Source organism: Piliocolobus tephrosceles, chromosome 10, assembly GCF_002776525.5.
Source record: "Piliocolobus tephrosceles isolate RC106 chromosome 10, ASM277652v3, whole genome shotgun sequence".
Lineage (NCBI taxonomy): Eukaryota > Metazoa > Chordata > Mammalia > Primates > Cercopithecidae > Piliocolobus > Piliocolobus tephrosceles.
Window position 1 is genome coordinate 97,319,716 of NC_045443.1, and position 18,988 is coordinate 97,338,703.

The 18,988-nt window shown below is 35.8% G+C and overlaps 1 protein-coding gene across 7 annotated transcripts in view; it reads right to left on the bottom strand.

The window, feature by feature from the left end:
- ANKS1B (ankyrin repeat and sterile alpha motif domain containing 1B) overlaps positions 1 to 18,988 on the bottom strand; it is a 1,351,669-nt gene that overhangs the window by 1,096,866 nt on the left and 235,815 nt on the right. For 6 of the 7 annotated variants that reach the window (XM_023182451.3, XM_023182286.2, XM_023232645.2 and 3 more), the window contains exon 2: positions 917 to 997. The exons of the other annotated variant lie outside the window; for it this stretch is intronic. In XM_023182451.3, the coding sequence (XP_023038219.1) occupies positions 917 to 997 (81 nt within the window). The remainder of the gene's footprint in view (positions 1 to 916; positions 998 to 18,988) is intronic. 7 annotated transcript variants of the gene reach the window in all.

Below are 18,988 nucleotides of genomic sequence, written 5' to 3' on the forward strand. Positions count from 1 at the left end.
GGCTGAGGCAGGAGAATCACTTGAAGCCAGGAGGCGGAGGTTGCAGTGAGCCAAGATCATAACACTGTATTGCAGCCTGAGCAACGGAGTGAGACTCTGTCTCAAAAAAAAAAAAAAAAAAAAAAAAAAAACATGAAATGATACAGATCTGGGAAAACTAACTTGGTCATTCACACAAAGGAAAAACAGAGATGAGGGGGAGATAGAGAAATAGGGTCATTTTTCTTCTGTAGGGGAGGACAGAACATCTGAATCATTTGGAGGACTCATCACACTTTAACTCTGTCACTAAACCATTAGGATACCTAGCTAAAATACTGGAAATAGACGTTGTTATGACTATACATTCTTTCACTCTCCATAATGTATAGTATTACATTATTTGAAACATAGTTTTACACATTAAAAAAATTTAGGGTTGCAAAATCTAAAACTAGAAAGATAATCGTGAATGACAAAGATAAAACATTTTAGCTAAATAAGGATTTTGAAGTGGTTCATATAAGTGACTAAGGCTCAGAATAGTGGGAGTCTGCTAAGATTGCACTCCTAGTAAACTCCCATGTTGGGTGAATACAAGGAGACACCAAAAAAGGTAGAGGGGTGTTATCAAGTGGTTTTATCCCATTCTCTCCCCAAAGCTACACATGACTGGCATGGTCCTGTCAATTTTTCCATTCTCCCAGCGTGATAGTTGAGTATTTTAGAGCATTTCTTTCAGTTTACACTCTGCACACAGTTACACTCAGCAACATTTCTACCAAGTCTAACTTGTCAGTATTGTCACCTGGTCCCTTTCCAAATTCATCTAAGCCCATTGGACTCATGGAAACATGAGAAAGGTATCGTTACACATAATTAACTTCATCACATGTAACTAAATACACACGATTCTGTCCAAATAAGTGGCACTTACTTATGTCCATTTAAGGCTGCATGGTGTAAAGCAGTGTAACCCGAACTGTCTGTGCAGTTCACATTGGGGCCTCGCCAGATGCTGCAAATAAAGCACAAGCGCAGAGTTAACAGTGAAGCAGGATCTTGCCTTGAAAAACAAAAAGAAGCCTGGTAGCCCCATAGCCAGCAGCAGGTTGCAGATAAAAATTTTAGCCATGTGGAAAATGATTGCCATTTTCCATGAATTCCCCTCAGAACATCAACTTCATTTACTTGATAAAGGGAAACTAATAGAGAATGCAACTATTAATATCTTCAGAAATTATTAACAAATGTGTGTCCATGGTTGTGCATTGAAGTCTGGATCCAAAAATTCCCTATTACTTTCTATCATTAGTTAAATATTAGAGGCAACTAACATTCAGCTACTATATTCCATTCCAAAGAATAAAGATTTATGAGACCTGCCTCATGCCTGTTAACACACTCCTTCTGAGGTGGCAGTGATTTATATAAGTTATAAGATATTTTTGCATTGTGGGAAGAATATAAAGTCTTTTTGCTGTTCTATTGCAACCAAGAAAATGTAATCAATATTTCATACTTAAAAATAAAATGGAAGATTTGGACTGTTGTAAACCATGAGAAGATCCTAACAATTTTGCAGTCATCATTGATTTTACTATGCAATATATTTTGGAGACAACGTAACTTTATAAAAGAGTCTCTTTTTGATAACTACAATTAAGGAAACTCTCTTTAACTTTTGGAAAATAAGGCACTGAAAGACACTTTTCCGAAAACAGAACAAAAAAATTGCTTTATCTGATGGTCACAGTGATATCAAAACTATCAAAGATAATATCTAATGATAAACTAGTTCACAGATTCACAAAACATTTATTGTACACCAATTGTATGTCACATATTGAGCTAGGCACTGGGAGCACAAAATCATAACTCAAGGTTCTTCTTTACAAGAACATAGTGTAATGGAAAAGACAGACACACAAACTAATAATTACAAAGTAGTAAGATAATCGAGGTACCAGAGAGCACACAGGCATCTCTGAAAAGAGATGAATGGCTATTCCAAACAAGGGGGCGTGGCAGCATTAAACTAAGGTGGCTCAATGAAAATGAATAGAATGTCCTTATTTGACAGTTAATTAAAAGAAGAATTAATAAAACACATGGATCAACTGGAAGAAGGTGGGAAACTGGAAGCAGAAGTCTAGAGATGACTCAGACTTTAGGCTTACATGACTAGAAAAAATTACAATATTAACTGAGATGTGAAATGAAAAAAAGAGCAAAATCTGCTGCAGGGAGGACAATGCAGGATGCAAAGAAAACAATGACTCCTAGTTTGCAGACGTTAAATTTTAAGTATCTGACTTACTTATACAGGTTAAATGCAATCCCTATCAAAATCCCAATGGCATTCTTTAAGAAATTGAAAAAAACTTCTAAAATTCATATGAAATCATAAAAGACCCTGAATAGCCAAAACAATTCTGAGAAAGAAAAACAAAGTTGTAGGCCAGGCTCAGTGACTCATGCCTATAATCCCAGCACTTTGGGAGGCTGAGGAGGCAGGTTCACTTAAGCTCACTAGTTTGAGACCAGCCTTGGCAACATAGTGAGATTCCATGTCTGCTAAAAATAAAGAATTAAAAAAATTAGTCAGTTGTGGTGGTGCACACTTGTGGTCCCAGCTACTCAGGAGGCTGAGGCAGGAGGGCTGCTTCAGCCTGGGAGGTTGAGGCTGCAGTGAACCACAATCATGCCACTGCACTCCAACCTGGGCAACAGAGCAAGACCCTGCCACCACCCCGCCCCCAACAAAAAAAAGAAAGAAAAAAAAATTGGAGGCATCACACTTCCAGATTCCAAATTCAAGGGATATATATATATACAACAAAACATTATTCAGCCCTAAAAAAGAATTAAAAGAATTATATCTAACCATTTTCTATGACATGGATGACCCTGGAAGACATTATGCTAAGTGAAATAAGCCAGACACAAAAAGAAAAATATTGCCTGAAAATATATGGAATCTGAAAAAAAATCAAATATACAGAGATAGAGAACAAAAGATTGGTAGGGGGAGTAGAACGGGAGAAATAAATGTCAGAGGATACAAAGTAGCAGATACGTAGGATGAACAACTGTAGAGTTCTAAAGTACAACGTGAAGACTACAGGTACTAAAATTGTACTGTATACAGGATTTCAGCTACATGAGTAGACTTCAGCTGTTCTTACCACAAAAACAAAAAATAAAGGGTAACTCTGTGAGAGATGGATATTGTCATTTGTTTCACTGTAGTAAACTTTTTTTTTTTGCTATCTGTATGTATCCCATAATATGTGTATACCACAAATATACACGATAGAATTTATTTTTTAAAATACCACAATGAGATGCTACTATATAACTATCAGAATTGTTATCTGTAAAAAGACGTCACAAACCTATATTCACAAGGATGTAGATCAACCAGAGTTCACACACACACTGCTAACAGGCACGTAAAATAGTACAACCACTTAGTGAAACAATTTGGCAATTTCTTAAAAAGTTATATACAAATACCATACATATTATACCATCAAATCATACCATACAAATAACATACAAATACCATATAATCCAATCATTCCATTCTAGGTAGTTAGTCAAGAGAAATGAAAGCACATGTCCATACAAAGAGTTGTACATTTAATATTAATAACAGCTCTATAGGTAATAGCCTAAAACAGAGACAACCCAAATGTCCATTAGCTGGTAAACAGATAAATTGTGATACATCCATACAATGGAAATAAAAAGAATTAAACACTCAGAAAAAAAAGGAATTAAATACTACAGCATTGGTTGAAAATCTAAATCAATTAGATTCTCAGAACAGCAGAGCGGCTGCCCTTTGATTCTCAGAACAGCAGAGTGGCTGCCCTTCAATCACCCCAGCAGAAAGGGAGACATCCTTGGGCACAGATAAAATGCATGATCTCTGGACTAGACCCCTGATTTGTAGCCTTCATCAACTCCTGTGATGTAAATACTTCAACTTAACTCAGCGATAGGAAGAGATGCTAACAACTGCATTTCACAAGCAGACACAAGCCAATCCAGCACACCACTGAAAGGCTTACAACCAACAAGTCCTAACACTATGAACTCAGAGCTTCCCATGAGTTTTTGAAAACCTCCACTCTCAAATATGAACAAATAACCAAAGACATCCAATCACTTGAGGAAAGCCTTTACTATTAAAGAAGCAAAAACAAAAAATTAGAACAAACTACAGAAAAAAAGAAACCTAGAGAAAATTTGGACTATGCATGGAGAAGAAATTTTCAAAAATAGTTATCATTAATACCATCTCAGTATCAGAAAAGATAATGAATGTAAGAACAATGAAATAAAAAAGAAAATCAGAGATAAAATCAGTAGAAGAATTAAAAATAAAGCTGATAAGGCCAGGCACGGTGGCTCACGTCTGTAATCCCAGCACTTTGAAAGGCTGAGGTGGGCAGATCACCTGGGATCAGGGTTCGAGACAAGCCTGGTCAACATAGTGAAACTCCATCTCTACCAAAAATACAAAAATTAGCCAGGTGTGGTGGTGCATGCCTGCAGTCCCAGCTACTTGGGAGGGTGAGGCAGGACAATCGACTGAACCTGGGAGGCAGAGGTTGAAGTGAGTCAAGATCACATCACTGCACTCCAGCCTGGGTGACAGAACAAGACTCTGTCTCAAAAATAAATAAAAAGTAAAAAATAAAGCTCATGAAGTATCTCAGATACTTAGAAAGAAAAAGGCAAAGATACAGACAAATAGAAGGGAAATCATAAGTAGGACACCCATTCAGCAGTTCCAATATTGAAAAATAGAGGTTCTTAAAATCAAAACACAGAAAACAGCAGAATGAAAACAATGAAAGACATCATTTTAAAAATTATCAGAACTTTAGGACATTAATTTACAAAATAAAATATACATGGGCCAGTCACGGTGGCTCACGCCTGTAATCCCAACACTTTGGGAGACCGAGGTCGTTGGATCACCTAAGGTCAGGAGTTTGAGATGAGCCTGGCCGACATGGTGAAGCCTTGTTTCTACTAAAAATACAATAATTAGCCAAGCACTACAGGTGGTGCATGCCTGTAGTCCCAGCTACTCAGGAGGCTGAGGCAAGAGAAATACTTGAGCCAGGGATGCAGAGGTTGCAGTGAGGCGAGATCATGCCAGTGCACTCCAGCCTGGGCAACAGAGTAAGATTCTGTCTCAAAAAAAAAAAGTACCTGGATAGCTTTGACAAAAATTCAAAAAACAAACAAACAAAAAAAAAGACAAAGAAATAACTGAAGTGAGTCCAATATGGTCTTTTAAATTTCAACTAAACAAATTCCTAAAACACCCATCCAGGGCTATTCTCTTAATTTATTTTCCTCTTTCAACTCTAGTTACACTAAGAACTCTTCACTATTCAGGAAACCTAGAATGGAGAGAAATTATTCATACCTATTACTTCTACTTCAATCTGCAACCTTCAGTTATCAACCCACACTCTCCAAGCTCTTACTATGACCAAGAAAATACAAGTCCAAGAATCGACCAAAAAAATGAATAAAATATCATCTCTTCCTCTAAAGAGCTGACAATCTATTAGAGAAAAATATATACAGATAAATTACAATACAAGCAGTGACCATAGTGCCTACAGCACAGAAAACACCTAATAATTGTTTGTTATCAATCTTCTTCTTGTTCTTATAAAATAAACGTTACAATAGAAAAATCTTTAACTCCCTAAATTAATACATCTGTTTGAGACAACTCCAACAAAAATCTCTATGGAGTATTTTAGGGAAAACTCAACTAAAAGTTCTAAATTTGATCTAGAAGAATTTACAGGAAAAAGAAATTGTGAAACAAGAAGTAATAATGGGATCTATATACTACCAATTATGAAAGCATATCATAAAACAATACCAAAAATTTTGGTCTAGCACCAGAATAGAGAGATCAATGAATATAAGAGAAGCCCTAGAAACAAGCCAGTCATACATATAGGAATAAAGTTGACATCTGAAAGAAGCAAAAAAAGGAAAACATCATTCAGTAAATAGTCCCAGGAAATATGTTTTAATTACTGGCCAGGAAAAAACATTTTCAACTGCCTACCCCACACCATTTAGCAAAATTTCATACACATGATTTGTCCTTGACTTCTCAAACCTCATTCCTACCCTCTTTTTCTCACACACCCTGTTCCAACCACACAGGCCTCCTTAAAAATATAAGTATGCTTGCACCTTATGACTGTTGCATTTGAAATTCTCTCTGCCTAGAAAGTTTTTTCCTCAATCATATGGCTCAATCATTCTGCTCAAATGTCACCTCTTCAGAAACTCTCTCCCTAATTATTCAGTCAAAAATAGCACCCTATCGTCATTCTCTTTCCTCTCAGTTATGGGACTTATCACCATCTGGCATTGTATTATTTATTTATATGCTAACTGTCTGTCTCCCCACTAGAATGAAAGCTCCACCACACTATCTTTGGGTCTTAAAATAGTGACTGGAATATTGTAGGTTCCCAGTAAATATTTGTTAAATGAAATATAAAAATGTTGAATACATATATGAAAAATGTCCACCTCATTGGCAATCAAAGAAAGCAAAAAACACCCATACCATTAAATATTTCTTTATCAAACTGGAAAAAAAGTCAATAATATTCAGTAATGGTTAGGATGCAGAGCTTATAATAAGCTGGTGATGAAAATGTAAATTGGTACAATTTTTCTGGAAGGCAATTTGACAATACTTATTTAAAAACTTTCATAGTGTGCAAACTTGTTACCTAGAAATTCTCCTTAAGAGGAATTATTTTAAGAAAGTAATTAATAGTTTGTACAAATACTTAGCTATAAAAATATTTATCACAGAGAGTAGTAAAAAGTAAAAATTATGGATTTTGATATATAATGCCACTTAGAATAGTTATTCTCTCTTTGCTAGAGAGAATAACTAGTCAGCTAGATTTCTCACACTGCCTGCCTCCACAGCTTGGTACTCATCTTTCTCTCTAGCCCTCTTATACGAGACCCACAGCATTAGTGTCTTATACGGCCCCAAGAGCATATGGCTTGAGCTCCTACTGATCAGGGTTTTGTTTTTGTTTTTGTTTTTTTTAGCTTATGTCAACCTCCCTGGGTTGAGAAAGTCTACCAACAGAATAGCCAGGGCTCCTAGAGAGGATGCAATTCTTCTTAGTTTTATACAATGGCTCAATACATGTGACAGATAAACGGATATTATGCATAAAATAAAAATCTCACAACAAAATGGAAAAATGGGATATTAATAGGCAATTCACAGAAAAGGAAATGTAACTGGCTAATAAATATTTGAAAATATAATTAATCTCACTGTGGCTAGCAAAGAGCAAAATAAAACAGTGGCTGCCTACTTTTCTACCATCAGATGAGCACAAATTTTTGAAGAAATCATTGATAACAAACAATGGAGGCAAATATGTGAAGAAATTGTCACTCTCACAGAATATTCATTGAAGTGTAAACTGCTACAACATCCTTGGAAAGTAACATGGCAATATATAATAAAATTTCAAACATGAATACTCCTAGACCCAATGACTCTACTTTTCAGGATCGATATCTATGAAATAAAAATATTCATATGAAGACTACAGACACAAAAATATCCACTATAGAATTTTAATAGTATAAAAGAGAAAGGGTCTGACATGGTGGCTCACGCCTGTAATCTCAGCACTTTGGGTGGCTGAGGCAGGCAGATCACCTGAGGTGAGGAGATTGAGACCAGCCTATCCAACAAGGTGAAACTCTGTCTCTACTAAAAATACCAAAAATTAGCCAGGGGTAGCAGTGGGCGCTTGTAATCCCAGCACTTTGGGAGACTGGGGCAGGTGGATTATTTGAGGTCAGGAGTTCGAAACCAGCCTGGCCAACATGGCGAAACCCCATCTCTACTCAAAATACAAAAATTAGCCAGGCATGGTGGTGTGTGCCTGTAATCCTAGCTACTCAGGAGGCTGAGGCATGGGAATCGCTTGAACCCAGGAGGCAGAGGTTGCAGTAAGCTGAAATTGGGCCACTCTACCCCAGCCTGGGTGGTAGAGTGAGACTCCATCTAAAATGCCCAGCAAAAAATTAAAAATTATTTAGTCCAATAGCTGAGAATGGAGCAAAAAAGGAAAAATTAATTAGGATTCATTCACACTATGAAATGTTATGCGACTATTAAAATAAATAACTCTGATCTGAATGCATTGACTTTGAAAGTCAGCCGAAACATATAAAGTGAAAAAAGTAAACTGCAGAATATTGTGTGTGTCTGGAGCATTCCAAATGCTTTACATGCATTAGCTCATTTATAGCCACACGACTATAAGAAAGATACTATTATTATTTCCATTGTATAGATGAGAAATATTTGCAATAACATAGAAAAATACATGCAAAAATACATTATTCATTCTCTGAATTGTCTGAATGTTGAAATTATCATGAGTTTCTTTAAGGAAAAGAAAAGACAATAAACTACAAGGGAAGAAAGATAAGTTTGCTCCAGATTATGAAGAACCTCATAATATGTTGAAAAACTTGGATTGTATTCTGCAGCAACTTGGAACTAAATGGCTTTCAGAAAGATAAGTATGTTCCTCACATGATCAGTCAGTGTTTTAGAATAAAAGCTCTTGTAACAGGTGGAAGGTAAACAGAGTGAGAGAGTCAGGTTAACTGTCTGTTTTACAGACCAGGGGAGAAACAAAGAAATTTGAACAAATGGAGATATAGTGGTAGATAGAGAGAGGGTGAGAAAATTCAAATTGCTATGTCTAAAATAAAACCTATGGGAGATGGTATCCATAAGAATAGAATAAGAGCAAGAGAATGGCTGAGGTTTCAACCATGAACGAAATGCATCAATGATGAGATAAGATATCTCCACTAGAAAAAGCTGCAAGGGCAGTGGTATCTTTTGGCAGGAGCCAAGTTTCAGTTAAAACTGATTAAAACACTAGGTTGCTTGGAATACCTCAGGCAAAAAACGGAAAAGAAACGGGAAAATACTGCAAATTAACTCTCATACATTTTTAAAATTTCTGCATGTTATTAGACCTTATAAATATTTTGTAAGAGAAGATATTTATAACTAAAATAAGATTCAGGGCCTATAGACTTCAATTACCTATACCAACTCAGTTCCCCACTATACAAAAATTAATTATAATAGAAGCATTTTTAAAAACCCCATTGAAAGTCACCTTCTCCTAGCAAAATGGATATGGATACATCCTTTTTAAACAAGAAGGTTTAGAATAGAAAGTTAGCATATATCTAAATATATTCAACTGCACCTATTGACAGAGCCTCTAGGCACATATCCACATATCCATAGAACATCCACCAACACATTTGAAACACTATAAATAAGCCAGACCCAAACCCTCCAACTAAAAACTTAATTTAAAAAAGAAACCTTGATTTTTAAAAGCTCCAGCTTTGAGTTAATGTTCAGCTCCATCCCAACTTTTATATTGCCTTGCCCACTTTACTTAAGCAAAATCTTTAAATTTAAAAAGAGGTCCTAGATTAAAACCTTGATTAACTTAAGCTTGTTTCATAAAATGCAAGAGTTTCTAGATACATTTAAGAAATGTCTTGTTTCCGAAGCCATAAGGCCCGGAGTTAGCCGACCTCTGTTGCTTGATCTCCGCAAAGCGGAGACAAAATGGCACATTTCCGGGTTCTTCATTATAACCTGTTGCCGCGCGCGCCCAAACCTTTCCCGCACGCGCCGACCTTTTCGTGCCCAGAAAGATATGCAGCCTACGGCGCAGGTGCGATCCCGCGCCCGGGAAAATTACAAACCCACGGTGCATGCGCAATTGTAATTTGAGAAGACCGACGCCCGTCACCGCCCTGGCCCAACCTCTTCCCCTGCCAGCCTATATAAGGCATCGCACCACCATTATTAAACGAGACTTGATCAGGCTATTTGTCTTGTCTCCATTTCTCGTGTTTTCTTGTCTCCTCCATTCCCACTCCCCCTTCCAGGGCCCGTTCGACTGTCCCGCGGGTCGGGACAGTCTTGAAAAAGTGTAAAATGCTTATTACATTTATTCCAAAAACAGCAATTTTTAGATCCTTGGTTTTAGTCTAATACACACCCAAATCCCGTTTCCTATGCCTGCTTGTCAATATCTCAAATTGTGTATATGAGAATTATTGCCAAAAATGAATGTTCTCAGATAATATGAGATTGCCAATTACCAGAAATTTAATTTCCTTTGTTATATTATTTGCACTAATGTAACAAATCAGATTAGTATATTTTAGAATAAATATAAACAAAATAGTTTTCTACCAAACTTTCAAATAACCAGGACATTCATTAGTGAGAATATTCTATTATCTAAGGTTTCACATATTAAATAAGATCATTGTTAAATAAACCATAAGCCTGAGTTTCTTGGGCCAATATCCATATATATAGCAAATAAGATTTGAAGCACAACTATTCCACAAATTGATCGTTATTATACCCTCTATCAGTCTATGGGGAAAATCTGTCAGAAACAACATAAAACTGTTTCAGTTTTTATTGATTCCTATCTGACCCTTGACACATGAGATCACTCCAAGGCATCAGATATGGAAATTCATACAAAATGTGCATCTAATGCCTCAGGCAGGGTCAGAGTATGTAGGAATGGTCTTCTGACAGATCATATCATTTCAAGCAATGCAAAATAAACCTTCTTCTCAATCTGTGTCTTAATAGTTTACTACCATTTTTAGATGAACTGGACATATGTACATATGCTACTGATTACTACAAGTGTAGTTCTCATCAGTTTAGTGATGGCACAATTTTATTGTCATGGGCTACAAGTGTCCCATATGGGTCAAATGGGTCTATATCAGCACTGTCCTATAGAAATATAATGTGAGGACAGGACCTGATGGCTCACACTTGTAATCCCAGCACTTTGGGAGGCCAAGACAGGTGGATCACTTGAGCCCAGGAGTTTGAGACCAGCCTGGGCAACATGGTGGAACCACACCGCTACAAAAAAAAAAAAAAAATTAGCCAGGCATGGTGGCATGCATCTGTAGTCCCAGCTATTCGGGAAACTGAGGTGGGAGGATTGCTTGAGCCCAGGAGGTGGAGGTTGCAGTAAGCTGAAACTGTGCCACTGCACTCCAGTCTGGGCAATAGAGCAAGACCCAGTCTCAAAAACTGGAAAGAAAAAATACATAATGTGAGCCACATATGTGAATTTAAATTCTCTAGTAGCCACATTAAAAAGATGTGAAATTAGTTTGAATATATTTTACTCAACCTAATGTATCAAGAACATTATTTCAACATATAATCAATATAAAAATTATTGAGATGTTTCACATTCTTTTTTGTACTGTTTTCAATATTGGTGTTTATTTCACACTTACAGCACATCATAATTAGGACTAGCCACATTTCAAATGCTTAATATCCTGACATGGACAGTGGCTACTGTATTGCACAGCACAGGGCATTTCTATATAATTATTCCAAGGGGGAAAAAAAGAAAATTAGCTCTAATAACATAAAAAAGCTTTCTAGTATGAGGAAGAGTAGCTAATGGATGCTGGGCCTAATACCTAGGAGATGGGTTGATCTCTGCTACAAACCACCATGGCACACGTTTACCTATGTAACAAACCTGCACATTCTGCACATGTACCCCAGAACTTAAAATATTAATAAAAGTGTAAGAAAAATAAATAAATAAATAATAAAAAGTATTGTCACACTGGAACCCCACATACTATCCCATATGAGTTTGTTGAATGAATATTTACTGAAATGTGCAAAATCACCTAAGTAAGATAGATATACACTATAAAGCTTAAAAATGCAGAGGACAACTATGAACTGGCCTTCTGTGAAGAATTAGAACAAGAATCAGCAGACTCTAGACCATGAGCCACATCCAGTCCACTGTTTGTTTTTGTAAATAAAGTTCCATGGAAACACATACAGAGACACACACACACACATACACACAAGCTTTCTAAAAATAATTGCAAATATTGGCTTTGTAGTAAATATATGTCTATTTGAGTCACAAACAATTTCTAAAAGATATGTTGCCTTTAGAGCAAAAACAAATACTAGATCTAGTATACAGTCATATCCTAAACTGTAATGCACAATTTTACAAAAGTCAGCACATCAGGAGCATCATAGTAAAAATCGTACTAACTAAACATTTTCTAATGAATAATTTGTATCTTGAATTACTTGATGCAACTCTCAATACATGTATTTTTACTAGCAAATGGGAATTGAACGACTGTGGGCCAAAATAACTCCTTGAGTTATAATCACACATATAATACAACTATGACCTCTCTTCAATATATACAGTATGTGCCAGAAGATAGAATTTTAGAATAGGAAAAGAATTCGTAACCATGCAGAGTCATAAACACAGAGTCAAGAGACATGAAAGGAAAACTAGAGCATCTATTTTAACCTAGTTTTAACTTCATCACTTGTGCTAAAAGTGTAAAACATTCCTCCCAGCCCATATCTTCTCTTCTCTGCATGGATATAATTCCTGGAAAATAAACCAACAGACAAGGCAGATTAATCTCTCATTGTTACACAAACACTGATTTTGGTGGCAACTGTTTTTCCTATCCTCACATTCTCTTCGTAGGTAACAATAATTGAAGGGTACTATGGTAGGAAAAAATAATGGTACCCCAAAGATGTATACATCCTAATCCCTGGAACCTGCGCATATTTTGTGTTACACAGCAAGGGAGAATTAAGGTTGCAGATAGACTTACACTGCTAGTCAGCTGGCTTTAGCCTGGATTATCCAGGTGGGCCCCATGTAATCACAAGTGGAGAAGAGGGAAATGGAAGAGTCGGAATCAAAAAGATGGCACAGCCAAAAAGACTCAATTGGCCATTGGTGGCTCTTTATTTATGAAAATAAATAAAAATAATGAAAAACTCAGTACAAAAACTGGGCAAAGAATATAAACAAGCTACTCATAGAAGAAATGCAATTGGTTATGAAACATAAAAGGTCTAGGAATGCTTATGAACCATTGGTGGGAATGTAAATTAGTATAACCTCTACGGAAAACTATAAGATGGAAGAGGGTCATGAACCTAGAAATGTAAGCAGTCTCTAGTAGCTGGAAGAGGCAAGAAAACCATTTTCCTAGAGCCTTCAGGAGAGAATGCAGCCCTGCCCACAACTTGATTTTAGCCCAGTGAGAACCACAGACCTCCAGGACTGTAGGATAACAGATCTGTGTTGTTCTAAGCCACTACATTTGTGGTAATTTGCTACAGCAGCAATGGCAAACTAATACAGGTGTGCTTATTGTAATTATTAACCCCAAAATATGAGACGCTCCAACCTTTCCAAATACTTGGGAATCTAAGGTAGCATGAGCAAGAGAGCATGAACAAAACATTGACCAGGGACTTGCTACATTCTAGAAATTATGCAGAATACTTTGTATTGATTACCTAAGTTGATCTTCATAACAACCATGTGAGACTGGGGCTTTTATAACCCCTGGATTTTTAAATGAAGAACTGAAGAACAGAAAAGTAATTTACCCAAGATCACACAGTTAGTTCACATTGCAAGCAAGATTTGGAACCAGGCTGCCTGATTCCAGAGCCAGTGACATTAACCACACTACATTATACTTCAGTCTCATTGTTTTTATTTACCTTTGATTATAATAAAGTGGAGACATTTTTATTTGTATAAATGTAAGGGGTTCAAGTGCAGTTTTGTTACAGGGATACATTGTATAGTGGCGAATTCTGGACTTTTAGTGTAACCATCACCCAAATAATTACATTGTACCTATTAAGTAACTTTTAATCCCTCACCTGGCAACTCCGACCCTCCCACCTTTCCTAGTTTCCAACATCTATTATTCCATACTCTATGTCCATGTGTACATATTATTTAGCTCCCATTTATAAGTGAGAACATGTGGTATCTGACTTTCTAAGTTGTTTCACTTAAGATAATGGCCTCCAGCTCCATCCGTGTTGCCAAAGACATTATTTCATTCTTTTTTATAGCCGTATAGTATTCCATTGTATATATGCATATCACAATTTCTTCTAGCCATATAGTATTCCATTGTATATATGCATATCACATTTTCTTCATCCAATCATCTGTTGATGGACACTTAGACACACTCCATATCTTTGCTATTGTAAATAGTGCAATAAACATATAAGTGCAAGTATCTTTTATGCAATAAATATATAAGTGCAAGTATCTTTCTGCTACAATGATTTATTTTCCTTTGGATAGATATCCAGTAGTGGGATTCCTAGATTAAATGGTAATTACTGAGATATTTCCATGAAGTTTTCCATAGAGGTTATACTAATTTACATTCCCACCAATGGTTCATAAGCATTCCTAGACCTTTTATGTTTCATAACCAATTGCATTTCTTCTATGAGTAGCTTGTTTATATTCTTTGCTCAGTTTTTGTACTGAGTTTTTCATTATTTTTATTTATTTTCATTATTCTTACTGATTTGAAGAAGCTATTTTATATTTATAGATATTAACCCTTTCTAATGTTGCAAATATTCCCCTTACTTCATCTTGCAGCTGAACTTACAGTGTCCTTCGCCTGGCCATAAATGTTTACTAAATCAATTCTGTCCTTCTTTAAATTTATTGTTTCTAGCCCTGGTACCATTGAAACAAAGGTCTTCCTTATTCCAAGATGGTAACAATATTCTCTAATATTTCTTTCTATTTCTTTTTTTTACATTCAAATCTTTAATTTCTCTCTTTTATGGGTATATGATATGAGGTATTTCCCAACGGAATAAACTAATTCAATACCACTTTAAAATAATTAATTACCATCTAATTACCCCAGTGAAATGCTTCCTTTCTCATATAGTATTTTTCTGTACCTGTATTTTAACCTGTATTTTGACTGTTTTGTTATATTCATCTATCTTCTCCAAAAGACTAATATTACATTATTTAATTTTTATAGCTTTATAGCATATTTTAATAGCTAAAAGTAGGTCTCTTCATATATATATACTCTAAACTGTTTTTTTCTTGGGTTTATTCATCTTTATAATAGATGGTATAGTCAGACCAGGCACAGTAGCATGTGCCTATAGTCCCAGTTCCTCAGGGAGCTGAGGTAAGAGGACCACTTGAGTCTAGGAGTTTCAGTCCAGCCTGGGCAACACAGCAATACCTCATCTTTAAAATAAAAAAAAAAAAGTATAGTCAAATTCTCAAATTAAAAAAAAAGTTTTGGCTGTAATTGCATTAAACTTACAGAAAAAAGAAGAGGAAATGAGATCTTTGCAATTCTGTACTTTTCCAACTGAATCTGATTTCCATCTCTACAGCTTTGGTAACAGTCTTAGGAACGTACTTCACTTCGTTAGGCCTGAGTTTCCCCATAGGTAAAACCCAAGGATAATCACAATAATAACCTCACAGTATTGTGAAAAAATTAAATAAAAAATGTAAATATTAAATATACTACCCAATCCACAGAAGGTACTTATTAAATGTTATTTAATTGGTCTAAACTTTTTATACTTTCTTTATAGAACTCTTAAAAATATTTTTAAATTATTTTCTTTAGCATACTTACATGGTGAACACTATGTGCCAGATATTATTCTAAATGTTTTCTAAATATTTACTCAATAAATCCTCACAGCAACCCTATTGAATGAGTACTACAATTACTACACTTTACAGATTAAATAACTAAGGTATAGAGTAGTGAGGTACCTCGGTTCGGGTCACATGGCCCCTACCAGGTAAAGCAGGGATTCAAACCACAGCATGCCCTTAATCATTATCTACTGCCTTGTTATTTTAATTCCTAAGTAATTTAGTTCTTTATTACTATTCCAGATGAGGTCTTACTTTTCATGGCTTTTCATTACTGCTGCTAGCTTCGACACTGTTTTTTTAAAACTCATTCACTCACCCAAAAAATAGCTATTGAGTATCCACTGTGCACAGGCACTGTTCTCATTGTTCTAGTCACTGACAACACAGCAGTTGGAGAAGGTTGTACAGAAAAAAGACAAAAATTCCTGCTCTCATGGTCTTTACATTCTGATTTAGTTAGACAAACAGCAAACAAATGAATATATAAATATATGAAGAAGTGGTATCAAGAAAGGCAAGAGGAACAGAATGCTGTTTTATGCAATATAGTCAAGGAAGCCTGTGGAATAATATGGCAACTTTGGAAGAAGAACATTTCAGGAAGAAATGGGCTTAATGCTGAGGAACAGCCAGGACAGCAGTGTGGCTGAAACAGTGTGAGCAAGGAAGAGAGCACAGAAAAGTGGGTCAGAGATGTGTGGCTGGATCACACAGAGCCTTGTGGCCATTCTGACTTTGGCCTTGACTGATATGGAAAGCCATTGGAGAGTTTTGAACAGAGAAATGACATGATCTGACTTGTATTCTGCTGCTCTGTTAAGAATAGTCTGAAGGGGAAAGGGTAGAAGAAAGGAGATCAGTTAGGAGACTACTATAGTAATGCAGGAAAAGATGATGATGGCTTAGAGCAAAGGGGTAGCACCATGTAGGGGGAAAACGCTTGGATTATGCATTTAAAGGTAAAGGAAACAGGATTTGCTGACAAATGGTGATGTGCAAAGAAAAGAAACAGGAAGGACTGCAAGATCTCTGTCACGAGCAACTAGAAAGTTGGAATTGCCACTTATTAATTTGCATAAGTTTGCAGAAGAGGTTCTCTACGATTTTTAGGTATAATAATCATGTATCTCTTCCTTTATAATATTCACTCCATTTTTTCTTCTTACCCAAGCTGCATTAGCTAGAACCACTAAAACAACAAGAGGATAATCTTTGTCTTGTTGATGAATTTAACGGCATGCCCCGTAAGGCATTACCATTTAGTATGATGTTTGCTATTGGATTCTCATGGATACCTTTTCAGCATATTAAGGAAACTTTTATTCCCTCAGTAGAGAACAAAAAGGTGGAATAGCATAATGGGTAAAAGCACAGACTCAGGATTCAAACTGCCTAAACTAAAATGCTGATCCCTTCCCTAACTACACAACCTTGGGAAAATTACCTAACTACTCTGTGCCTCAGTTCTCTCACCTATAAAATGAATATACCAGTAATAGCTAGCTCACAGGGTTACTGTGAAGATTAAATTAGATGTAAAGTGCTAGCACAATGCCTGACACATAATAATCATCCTTTCTGTAGGAAAAGATTTTATCTAGAATGGCTCTTGTGGTTTGTTAAATTTATTTAGGATATCTTTCATGATGGTCATACAGCTTTTCCCTTTTAATACATTAACATATTTAATGTCGGATAAGAACCACGTCTACACTACTGGAAGTAAATTTATCTACTTATGGTGTATTTTTAAAAATATAATCCTGAATTTGATTTGCTCTTTGTAACAGGATTTTGCATTCACATTCACATGTAAATTGTCTCTGGTTTTCTTGTCTTTTTTATTTTGGTTTTGGTAGCAGGGTTACATAAACTGAAGAGTTTGGGGCCTTTTTTCTAGTTTCCAGAATAATTCAACCAACATAGAAATTGATTATATTAATTGAATATTTGAAATAGCAAATGTAAAATCATCTAGGATTGGCACTTTTGTGGAGTAAATCCGTAATACATTTCCAGTGTCTTCTATGATTACTGACTTATTAATATAGTTGACTTTTTCTTACATTAATTCTGTCGTTTACATTTTTCTAGGAAATAAGTTTTATTTCCATTTAGGCTTTCTAATTTATTGACTAGAAATCATACATATTTTTAAATCTGTTGTTATTGTCTATATTTACAGTTCTATCACCATTGTAATTCCCAGTGTTCTGTATTATTTTTCTCTCCTTGGTTAGCCTAGGGTGGGGCTATTTTATCAGCATATTCAGAGATTTAGTTAGCTTTATTTTCATCAAATGTCTATTGGATATGTTATTTATTCATTGTTTATTTCCTTTTTAATTAACTACTCTCTGCTCTTAACTATAAGAATTCAAGAAGAGAAAACCAAACACCGCACGTTCTCACTCATAGGTGGGAACTGAACAATGAGCTCACTTGGACTTGGGAAGGGGAACATCACACAATGGGGCCTATCATGGGGAGGGGGGAAGGGGGAGGGATTGCAATGGGGAGTTATACCTGATATAAATGATGAATTGATGGGTGCTGACGAGTTGATGGGTGCAGCACACCAACATGGCACATGTATACATATGTAACAAACCTGCACGTTATGCACATGTACCCTAGAACTTAAAGTATAATAAAAAAATAAAAAAAAAAGAATTCAGTTACCTATTTCACATTTGAGTTAATGCTTAACTCATTTAACTTTATTCTGTCTTATTCAAAAGTAAAAGCATTACAGGCTGTGACATTTCTACAGAGGTTTTGCCCACATCACTTAGGTTTTGACAAGCTGTATTTTCATTTCAATTAGTATATACACAGGCTGTAATTCAGTTTTTATGTCCTTTTTACTAAGAAAATTAGTGTTCTTTTTTAAATTTGTCAATACTTAGAATCACTATACCTCTTGCTCTCTTTCTTGTGTTACCACATTATAGTCACAGAATAATTCTTCAACTTCTAATAATTTCTTTAGATTTTCTTTGAAAACTAGTGTGCAGTTTTTCTTATGTTACATGTGACAAAAGTTCTTTGATTAACCAAATTTTAGCTGGCCTCCTAAACCTTCTCCTAGGTCCATCTGTGTAATTCCTTATAAAATAGCAAGAGCTCTGCTAAGTCAGTTTAGCAAGAACCTCCACCCCTGAGATCTTATCAGATTCCTCATCCTCTACCATCCCTCAGGTGATACCCAGTCACCATGGCCTATCTTCAACTAGAATCCTTCGAAGCTGGTTTAGCCAGAAATCTTCTCACCCATGATTCCTCTTGGTAATTTTCCATCCACTGATCCT